We start from the raw sequence: 11,782 nt of genomic DNA on the forward strand, positions 1-11,782 counted from the left end.
GGAAAAGTTACTAGCGCCTGTGGAGACCGAGAAGGGACCATTCCGGTCCTGCAAGGGAAAATCAGCGCCTGTGGAGAAGGAGAAGGAACCATTCTGATCCTTCAAGCAGCCCTTTGTTCCAAAAATCTGTGTCTTCAGAGCCACTTCCGGGCCACGTGCCACCACAGTGCCAGCACGTGGTTGTGTCAAGTCTTCACATAACCTCAAAATCATTCAGCGACATTCGGCACATTTGAGAACGATTTTTCCGCCAATTGGTACATAGGAACGTCATCCCGGTCAGAGACTGTTTAACCCAGACTCAGTTCAGTTAATCAGTCCGCCAACAAAATGTAGTTCGTCAAGAGGCGTGGAATTATCCAGGCTCAGCTAACCAAGCTGAAGTCTCATTTGGATGGTTTCTCAGAGGAACAATTGTCTCAACCGAATGCTGTCAACAATCTCAGAGCTCGTTTAGATTATTTGGAGGAATACAGACTGAAGTACATTGACATCCAGGAGTGTATCATTCACGAACTGAATGACCCAGACAAAATCAAACAAGAGGAGATGATGACTCTTTCTTTCATCGAGGCTTGCGATCAGCTGGACATCAAGATCAGGGAGATGATTCGTAGGAGCAAGGCCGCAACAGTCGGGTCCAATGCTGACAGCGAAATGATATCCATGATCGACAAGATGATCAGCCAGCACAACAAGTCACTTGCCAAACTGATGAGTTCTCATGAGGAGCAACTGAAATCTCTGTCGGCAAAAGTCACGTCCAGCCCAGACAGTCAGAGCGACGTGAACCTTCCCCATCTCGATCTGAAGTCATTCAGTGGAGAGTACTCAGACTGGCCTGGTTTTTACCAGTTCTTCCGCACAACCATTCACGAGAACAAGAAGCTCAAGGCCATTCAAAAGTTTCAGTACCTCATAAAATCGCTCAACGGTGAGGCATATTCAGTGATCCAAAACCTCACAGTCACTGACAAGGGAAGGTCTCGGACCTTCGGACGAATTTCTTTATGAAACTTTGCATATTACCTAATTTGGGCACGACAAATACGATGGTGATAGTAAGAAACCTTGCAATTTGTTGTGTCACCCGTTACAGGGGGGGTGTTTGGGTGACAAAATTCACATTTTTGGCTGTAGGAGCCAGAGGGTTGAAGATAGCGACTTGGGGTCTTCGGGTGACCCCCCCATAAGTTGACCTTGGGAATCTAAATATGACCTTCGTTTTTCCCCCACCCCTCCCCTTTCCTTAAAAACACGTTTTTTGTAATATCTCGAAAAGTACTCTTCGGATAATTTTCATTGGCTGATATGTTTTAGAACTTGTCCAGACGGATATTTCGTCCATACATGCCAATGACCTTGAAAAATTTCTTCATGGTGTTTTTCAAGGTCAAATGTACTACGCTCAAAAAAATCACTTTTTTCACACAATTTTATTAAAGTATAATTTAAGAACCCTAATCGATTGCTTAATCAATATAAGCCAACTTAAGCCACTTTAATTCCATTGACACGCTTTTGACATTTATATATATTTCAAACCCAAATGTCATTTTAAAAATATTTTATGTCTACCTACACCTAATATTTGATTTTGACTGATTTCCTGAAGTAAGACATCATGGTAATGAAATTTTCATGAAATTTGTGAAATTTATGAAATTTATGAAATTTTATGAAACTTATGAAAATTTACTGGATAATGTTTTAACGACTGCTAAAATTAATAATTTTAAATTTATAACATGGATTATCATTTGTAAATTAAATGAAATGATCTATATTAGGAGAAAACCAACATCTATTACGACAATAATATATTGAATTTCAAGTATATAAAAATATCTATATGTAATCATGAACAAAAAATGCTACTTTCTGGAAGGCATAATTTTCAAAACTAAATATTTTAAAGTCATACTAAACATTTTTAAAAACTACGCAGATCTATCACAAAACGATAAAAAGTATATTTAAAACAAGTGTAGTTCAAATATAAAACGACTAACCCTGTCCTACAAATAGCTCAAGTATAAAATGGTTAAAGAAAATGCTACAAATACGCACAGCTCAATCATAAAACGGTTCACTTTGCGTCTAAAAATACGCACATCTTAATCATAAAACGGTTAGGATCGTTCTTGAAAACTAGCATAGCTTGAAACATAGAATGGTTAAGATTGTGCTTAAAAATACGAGCAACTGAATCATAAAATGCTCAAGATTGCGCTCAAAATTACGCACAGTTCAATTATAAAACGGCAAATGCGCTTAAAATCGCGCACAATATTCAATCATAAAACGGTAAATGCACTCAAAATCACGCACAGCTCAATTATGGTTAAGATTCCGCTTAAAATCACGCACATCTCAATCATAAAACGGTAAATGCGCTCAAAATCACGCACAGCTCAATCATAAAACGGTAAATGCACTTTAAATTACGCACAGTTCAATCATCGGTAAATGTGCTTAAAATCACGCACAGCGCGACCGCGAAACGACAGATGCGCTTAAAATCATTCACAGCTCAATCATAAAACAGTAAATGCGCTCAAAAACACGCACAGCTCAATTATAAACCGGTTAAGATTCCGCTTAAAATCAAGCACAGCTCAAAAATAAAACAGTAAATGTGCTTAAAATTACGCATAGCTCAATCATAAAACGATAAATGTGCTCAAAATTACGCACAGCTCAATCATAAAACGGTAAATCTTAAAATCACGCGCAGCTCAATCATAAAACGGTTAAGATTGCGCAGTAAAAGGCGCATTCTTAACCGTTTCATGATTCATGTGTGTGCGATTGTAAGCGCAATCTTAACCGTTTAATAAATAATCTCTGCGTGATTTTGAACGCAACCTTAACGGTCTTATGATTCAGCAGTGCGTGATTTTGAGCGTAATCTTTAGCATTTTATTATTGAGCTTTTGCGCATTTGTGGTTTCATGTTTAAGCTGTGCCTACTTTTAGGCACTTTTACCGTTTTATGTGCGTAATTTTAAGTGCATTTACCGCTTTATGATTGACCTGTGCGTGATTTTAAGCGCATTTTCCGTTTCAGGATGGAGCTGTGCGTGATTTTAAGCGCATTTGCCGTTTCACGATCGAGCTGTGCCTAATTTTAAGCTCATTTGCCGATGATTGAGCTGTCCGTAATTTTCAGCGCATTTACCGATGATTAAACTGTGCGTGATTTTTAGCGCATTTGTCGTTTCATGATTAAGCTTTGCGTGATTTTAGGCGCATTTACCGTTTTATGATTAAGCTGTGAATGATTTTAATCGCATTTATTATTTTATAATTTAGATGTGCGTAATTTTAAGCGCATTTACCGTTTCACGTTCGCGCTGTGCTTGATTTTAAGCGCATTTACATATAATTGAGCTGTGCATAATTTTTTACCGTTTTATGATTGAGCTGTGCGTGATTTTAAGCGAATTTACCAATGATTGAGCTGTGCGTAAGTTTAAGCGCATTTACCGTTTTATGATTCAGCTGTTCGTAATATTAAGCGCATTTACCGTTTTATAATTGAACTTTGCGTAATTTTAAGCACATTTACCGTTCTATGATTGAGCTGTGCGAGATTTTAAGCGGAATCTTAACCGTTTTATAATTGAGCTGTGCGTAATTTTGAGCGCATTTGCTGATGATTGAGCTGTGCATTTTTTGACCGTTTTGATGATTGAGCTGTGCGTAAGCGCATTTGTCTTTTCACGATCGCGCTGTGCGTGATTTTAAGTGAATTTACCGATGATTGAACTGTCCGCAATAATAAGCGCATTTGCCGTTTTATGATTGAGATGTGCGTGATTTTAAGCGCATTTGCCGTTTCACGATCGAACTTTGAGTGATTTTAAGCGCATTTATCGTTTTATGATTGAATATTGTGCGCGATTTTAAGCGCATTTGCCGTTTTATAATTGAGCTGTGCGTAATTTTGAGCGCAATCTTGAGCATTTTATGATTCAGTTGCTCGTATTTTTAAGTACAATCTTAACCATTCTATGTTTCAAGCTATGCTAGTTTTTAAGAACGATCCTAACCGTTTTATGATTAAGATGTGCGTATTTTTAGACGCAAAGTGAACCGTTTTATGATTGAGCTGTGCGTATTTGTAGCATTTTCTTTAACCATTTTATACTTGAGCTATTTGTAGGACAGGGTTAGTCGTTTTATACTTGAACTACACTTGTTTTAAATATACTTTTTATCGTTTTGTGATGGATCTGCGTAGTTTTTAAAATGTTTAGTATGACTTTAAAATATTTAGTTTTGAAAATTATGCCTTCCAGAAAGTAGCATTTTTTGTTCATGATTACATATAGATATTTTTATATACTTGAAATTCAATATATTATTGTCATAATAGATGTTGGTTTTCTCCTAATATAGCTCATTTCATTTAATTTACAAATGATAATCCATGTTATAAATTTAAAATTATTAATTTTAGCAGTCGTTAAAACATTATCCAGTAAATTTTCATAAGTTTCATAAAATTTCATAAATTTCATAAATTTCACAAATTTCATGAAAATTTCATTACCATGATGTCTTACTTCAGGAAATCAGTCAAAATCAAATATTAGGTGTAGGTAGACATAAAATATTTTTAAAATGACATTTGGGTTTGAAATATATATAAATGTCAAAAGCGTGTCAATGGAATTAAAGTGGCTTAAGTTGGCTTATATTGATTAAGCAATCGATTAGGGTTCTTAAATTATACTTTAATAAAATTGTGTGAAAAAAGTGATTTTTTTGAGCGTAGTACATTTGACCTTGAAAAACACCATGAAGAAATTTTTCAAGGTCATTGGCATGTATGGACGAAATATCCGACTGGACAAGTTCTAAAACATATCAGCCAATGAAAATTATCCGAAGAGTACTTTTCGAGATATTACAAAAAACGTGTTTTTTTAAGGAAATGGGAGGGGTGGGGGAAATACGAAGGTCATATTTAGATTCCCAAGGTCAACTTATGGGGGGGTCACCCGAAGACCCCAAGTCGCTATCTTCAACCCTCTGGCTCCTACAGCCAAAAATGTGAATTTTGTCCCCCAAACACCCCCCCTGTAACGGGTGACACAACAAATTGCAAGGTTTCTTACTATCACCATCGTATTTGTCGTGCCCAAATTAGGTAATATGCAAAGTTTCATAAAGAAATTCGTCCGAAGGTCCGAGACCTTCCCTTGTGAGAGCAATTATGAACGAGCATGGGACTTGCTTCTCAGGAGGTTTGACAAACCAAAGAGCATCATCGAGGAATATTTCAACAGCTTCTTCTCACAGTCAGAGCTTAAAACGGCAGATGTAGCTAAACTTCGGAAGATTCACAGCGTTTACGAAGGCGCAATTCAAGGAGCAGAAAACATGGGTGCAACCACAAAGGATGCATGGTTGGTGCACTTCGCCTCACTGACGTTGGATCCCGACACAAGGGAGTTATGGTCACGTGAGCCCACAGAAGGAATCCTACCAACATGGAAAGAATTCAGCGACTTCTTGTCAAGGCGTTGTGATTCATTGGAAGCGTACTCAAAGAAAAACGATCAAAGCTCAACATCTCAGCCAGCTCAGAAGAAACCTGTTGGTTCCAAAGTCTCTTCAAACAAACCACAGAAACAGTCAACATTCATCAATACAGCCACAGAAACATGCGGAATTTGTTCAGAGGGATCTCATCCAGCTTGGAAATGCGACAGGTTCCTGGCACAATCGCCAGCACAGAAGCTGGACACGCTACGCAGGCTCAGGATGTGTATCAACTGTCTAAGTTCCAACCACACCAATTGTGCTCGCGGTTCATGCAAGGTTTGCCGTCAGCAGCACAACTCATTGGTCCATGATGCCTTCAAACAGAAAGTATCATCGGCGACCAAACCCACATCAGTGGACAAACCGGCGACATCAGCAGCGTCCGGAAACTCAGCATCCTTGGACACAGTGGACACGTACATCCCTGGCTCCTCATCCAGCGGAATCCAGCGAACGTTCCTCACCAGGGTTGCCAAGAGCACACTTCTCCCAACTGTCCAGGTCCTCGCCAAGGGGGCTAACGGGAAACTCTACAAAGGTCGGGCACTCTTGGACGCATGCAGCCAAGTCAATTTTGCCTCAGCACGATTTGTAGATCAACTCAAACTCCCGAAGACAAGTGAGAGAAATCATACAGTCTCAAGCATCAACGGTGTTTCAACATGCATCAAAAGCACCACAGACATCAACATCTCATCGACCGATCAGCAGTTCCAGATGGCCGCCAACTTCATGGTTATCAACAAGATTGTAGATGAGATGCCCGTGGATTTTGTAGAGCTTGACTGGCAAATTCCCGAGCACATTACATTGGCCGATCCCGAGTTCATGTATCCTGGCAGAATTGATCTGCTCCTTGGTGCGGATTTCGACGCAAGAGCGAGGCGCTCAGGGCATTTGCAGGACAATTCACCAGCCTTGCTGGAAACAGCATTTGGATGGGTCGTTCAAGGCGCGTGGAATCAAACAGAAGGCTCTCAGGTCAGCACTTTTCTCAACATCTCCTCAGTCACACTGGACAAGTCCCTCACAAGATTCTGGGAGATTGAAGAGAATTGTCAGCAGGAGTCCACATCAATGTCCTCTGAGGAACTCGAGTGTGAGAAGTACTTCTCCGACACCACCAAAAGGGACTCAGAAGGGCGATATATTGTCCGTCTTCCTACTCGCAGCAATGTGTCAGAGTTGGGAGACTCAAAGTTCGTAGCTCAGCAGCGATTCAAACAGCTGGAAAGGAAGCTGCAGGCCAATTCAGAGCTACGAACTCATTACATCAGTTTCATGAACCAATACCAGGAGTTGGGTCACATGAGGGTACTCCCAGATGACTACACGTCATCCCGGTCAGAGTACTATCTGCCACATCATGCAGTGGTCAGAATGTCTTCTTCATCAACTCCCGTTCGTGTCGTCTTTGACGCCAGCAGCAAGACATCTTCATCACTGTCACTCAATTCCGTGCTCAAAGTGGGCCCTCGCATTCAGGAGGACTTGTTCAACATTTTGATCCGGTACCGCCAGTACAACCATGTGCTCAAGGCAGACATACAGAAGATGTTTAGACAGGTCAAGATGCACGAAGACGATCAAAATCTCCAGCGAATTTTGTGGCGAGATAGTCCGGAAAAACCATTACAGACTTTCCTACTGACTACAGTCACTTACGGCACAGCCAGTGCCCCATACCTCTCCACACGATGTATGCAGCAGTTGGTAATGGATGACGGTGACAAATTTCCTCAAGCCAAGGAGATTGCACTCAAGGACTTTTACGTCGACGATCTACTTACTGGCACACAAACAATCGAGGAAGCTATCAATCTCCAGGAACAGCTAACTGCGCTTTTCAAAGGAGGAGGTTTTCCACTGAAGAAATGGACTTCAAACAGACAGGAGGTCTTGGAGCACATTCCACTAGAAGACAGAGAGACCCAATCAGTCATGGATTTCAATTCTGAAGGTGGTATAAAGACTCTTGGGCTTCAGTGGCATCCATCAACAGACATTTTCACATTCTCAACCGCCTTCAAGGATGGTGCTATCACAAAACGTGCAGTGCTCTCAAACATGTCTCGCATTTTCGATCCTCTCGGATTGATTTCACCAGTGACCATCACCGCAAAAATACTCATGCAAAAATTGTGGAAGGAAAATCTGGATTGGGACACGGAACTGCCTGACGATTTGCGAGCCCAGTGGATTGCCTATGAGAAGGATGTTCAACATCTGTCACTCATCTCCATTCCAAGGAAGTTCACTGAATTTGAGGACGTCAAGCATCTTCAATTGTACGCTTTTTCTGATGCATCTCAAAGGGCATACTCAGCTTGCATCTACGCCAGAACAATCAATCACCAGGGAGACATCAGTTGTTACCTCATTGCAGCCAAAACACGTGTCTCTCCACTCACAACAGTGACAATACCACGACTTGAGCTGTGCGGAGCCGTACTCCTGGTCAGGCTACTTAAGAAAGTTCAATCATCCCTTACCATGGAGGTCGATGACATTCGGGCTTTCACGGACTCAACAATTGTCCTCCACTGGATTTACGGGGACCTCAACAGATGGAAGACATTTGTCCGAAATCGTGTCGCAGAGATTCAAGGCATCCTCCCAGCCTCTGCTTGGAGTCACGTGAGGTCAGAGGACAATCCAGCTGATCTCGCATCCCGTGGCGTTAAGACAGAAGAGCTGCTTACCAACAATTTCTGGTGGAATGGCCCTCAATGGATTTGTGACGACATCAACCCCCAATTCAATCAGCAAATCAATCCAGAAGACATCCCAGAGGACGACACTGAGCAAGTAAAGGTATGTGCACTCATGAATATTGCTAACCCCTTTTGGAATATCATTCCTAGATACTCCTCTTTGACGAGGCTCATGAGAGCTGTGGCGATTCTCACAAGATTCACCCAATTCATCCTGAACAAATGCAAGAGGCCGTGCAAGATCAACCGTGGTCCTCTCACCTCAGAAGAGCTGGCAACAGCCCAAGAATCTATCACCAAGGCAGTTCAGATTCAGTCATTTTCTGAGGACATTCACCATTTGACTCGCCACAAGGAGGTCTCGAAGAGTTCCAAAATCCGCAATCTCCATCCCTTCCTGGACGATAGAGGTCTTCTTCGTGTAGGAGGCAGGATCGAGCGTGCCAGCACAACATACGATCACAAACACCCACTCTTGCTACCATCCACTCATCATTTCACGGATTTGGTGGCACGGGAATTTCATCAAAAAACACTCCATGGAGGTCCTCACCTTCTCCTCAGCACGATGAGAATGCAGTTTTGGCCCATCCATGGAATGACAGTGGCGAAGAGGATCGTCAGGGAATGTGTCAAATGCTTCAGAGTGAATCCCAGGGGCGTAGAACAGTTGATGAGCAATTGTCCAGAGAACAGAGTTTGTCAATTCAGGGTCTTCACTCACACAGGGATTGACTTTTGCGGCCCATTCTACCTCAAGCCACTCACACGAAAGGGTGCCTCCCCCAAGGTGTACGTTTGTGTCTACATTTGCCTCACAACCAGGGCTGTACATCTGGAAATGGTTGAGTCACTCACGACAGATGCGTTCATCGGGTCTTTGAAGCGATTCACGGCAAGACGTGGGATGCCACAACACATTTATTGCGACAACGCCACAAATTTTGTTGGAGCCAGCCGTGAATTGGAAGACCTCAAAAAACTGTTCTTTTCAGAACAACACCAGAATTCTGTCATCAATGCCGCATCGGATCAGGGTATCAGATTCCATTTCATACCCCCCGCTAGCCCGTCATTTGGAGGATCATGGGAATCCTGTGTGAAACTCTTCAAGACACACTTCCGTAGAGTGGCTGGAGACACAAAACTCACTCAGGAGCAAATGGTCACTGTGATAGCTCAAATTGAGGCAATCATCAATTCAAGGCCTCTGACAGCTCTCTCAGATGACCCAAAGGACTTCAGCGTGCTAACACCGGGTCATTTTTTGATCGGCGCCCCATTGACAGCAATTCCGGAGCCAAGTGTCAATGACATCCCAGCTGATCGACTTGGAAAATGGCAACATTGCCAGCAAATCGTCGAACATTTTTGGAAGAGGTGGCACAAAGAATACCTGCATACATTGCAGACCCGCAACAAGTGGAAGAACATCACCCCTCCGGTAAAGATCAACGATTTGGTTCTCATCAGGAACGATCAGCTGCCTCCCCTCAAGTGGACAATGGGCCGTGTAACCAACATTCACCCGGGGGAAGACGGATTAATCAGAGTGGTAAGTCTGCAGACACCCCATGGAATCACTCAGCGTGCGCTGCCCAAGATCTGCCCTTTGCCTAAGACGTCTTCAGAGAATTCCATGAAATTGCCAGCAATTTCACCCGGTCAGGATGTTAAGGCGCCAATGTCAATTGACGCCATCACAAGCGAGTGCGCGGCGAAAAGCTCGCTGTCAGTTATTGAGCGCAAGTGAAGCTGACTTCACTCCGTCACGTCACCGGCAGCGACACACACACACACCACCATCGATCGCAAGCAATCACGCAGCAAGGAAGAATTTCGTCATCTCAATTTTTCTCTAGTTTTCGTTTAAGTATTGTTGAATTTTAATTTATCATTTTGTGAAAATAAAGTTGAAGTGTTACGGAAGCTGGCAGTGCAGTTTTTTGGTCACTTCGACCGCATCTTTAATCATTCTTAATCTTAACAGGTAAATCCAATCATCCAGGCATTCACAAAGACAGGCAAACAGATTCACTCAACATTCATTTCCATCATATTCAGGTACTGTACAGGGCTCTAATTAGTGGCGCAGGCACTCCATAATTCACACATCTTTCATTCCATCACATTCAGGTACACACAATACCACCAGCTTTATGACTTCTACACACTAAATAAATTTATGTCCATATTTGACAGTTTTTCCTACTCAAGCATAAGCAATTTGCTTAATTATGGACATAATTCTACACTACATAATTCTGGACATTTCTCTAGTGTATAGAGGTTATTGCCCATAACTTTTGAAGATGGGTGTGGCTTGAAATTTCATTTTGGGTGGAGTCTATTTGTTCTATAATACATCCCTTTATAACACTTTACTAAATTAAAGAATATCCTCTAGTTTCCCTTATTAGAGATAATTTTTCTCAGTGTTGCTTAACTCTCCCTTGTGGTGAAAACAGTAAGAAGAATGGAGTCAAAAGATATAAATTTCCATGAGTCGGTGGTACTGTGACAAGGTGCAATAAAAGTCACTACCAAATCTCGAAATAGTGTATCATTAATGTCATCTTGCCTTCCATGTATCTAGCTTTAGCTAAATGGGTAAAAGTCAAACAAAGACCATTGTTAGTTCCGCAGCAACCCTTAGCAATAAAATATTTACTCTCTTCTGCATTTTACACCATTTCACCTAAATAATTGTGCGTCACGGTGAAAGAGAAGTCGAGTGTCCTCTTGTGAATGAATCCCATTTTATTTATTTAAAATCCATTGATTGTACACCCCAGTTCAATATACCACCCTCGGAGGCGGTAATCGATAAATTTTTTTACCCCTCTTAATTACGCTGTCTAGCAGTGTCATTGCCAGTTGCGATCTTATTTGAATTTTCTGGAGAATTAATTGTTGAATTCTCTAGAATTGAATGTGCAAAGTGAAGATGAGTGCGATAAAATGAAAAGAAAATTGAGAATAATTGAGTGCCTTATTTGAATTAAATGCACATTTAATTTCAATTTTGAACTGTTTAATCCTTGAAAGGATTTTCATCAATCTCTACCATTTGATGTATGTTTCAGTCTATATAAATCATCCTATTTTTGGATATTAGTGTCGTCAAACAGCATTAATTAACTGGAAGGCTATCAACATATAGATTATTAATACTCTATATCAAATGTAATTCAGCAGAGTGCAATTATGTTCAGAACCTGGAATATAAAACGATAAAAACCATGAAGTTATTAAAAACATTACAGGAAATTAGTAGTCGAAATATTGAACATACTTGATCATATTAAAAATTGTGCAAAATGTTGATTTTTTTCTAGATTGAGCCCAAACACAAGTAGATTTTGATTCTCCAATAATGTATTGGATGAAAAGTAAATGGAACTCTATTTGAACAAAAAGTCGTTGAAGTTCGAAGAATTCAAATTCAATTTCGAATATTCATACGAAATTTTCGAACAAGGTGGGGAAAATTTATCATATATCACACTAAA

The 11,782-nt window shown here is 41.0% G+C and overlaps 1 protein-coding gene across 1 annotated transcript; it reads left to right on the forward strand.

Annotated features, from left to right (window-relative positions):
• Nucleotides 1-552: 552 nt before the first annotated feature.
• Nucleotides 553-10,023, forward strand: LOC129800919 (uncharacterized). Its single transcript, XM_055845662.1, has 2 exons — nucleotides 553-983; nucleotides 5,253-10,023. The coding sequence occupies exons 1-2, from the start codon at nucleotides 553-555 to the stop codon at nucleotides 10,021-10,023; spliced, it is 5,202 nt and encodes a 1,733-aa protein (XP_055701637.1).
• The last annotated feature ends 1,759 nt before the right edge of the window (nucleotides 10,024-11,782 follow it).

This window comes from Phlebotomus papatasi, chromosome 2, assembly GCF_024763615.1.
Source record: "Phlebotomus papatasi isolate M1 chromosome 2, Ppap_2.1, whole genome shotgun sequence".
In the NCBI taxonomy this organism is placed as follows: domain Eukaryota; kingdom Metazoa; phylum Arthropoda; class Insecta; order Diptera; family Psychodidae; genus Phlebotomus; species Phlebotomus papatasi.

Coding starts and splice junctions, on each gene's coding strand:
- LOC129800919 (XM_055845662.1), top strand. CDS start 553: ATGACTCTTTCTTTCATCGAGGCTTGCGATCAGCTGGACATCAAGATC. Junction 984..5,252: donor ACAGTCACTGACAAGGGAAG/GTCTCGGACCTT, acceptor CTTGCTTCTCAG/GAGGTTTGACAAACCAAAGA.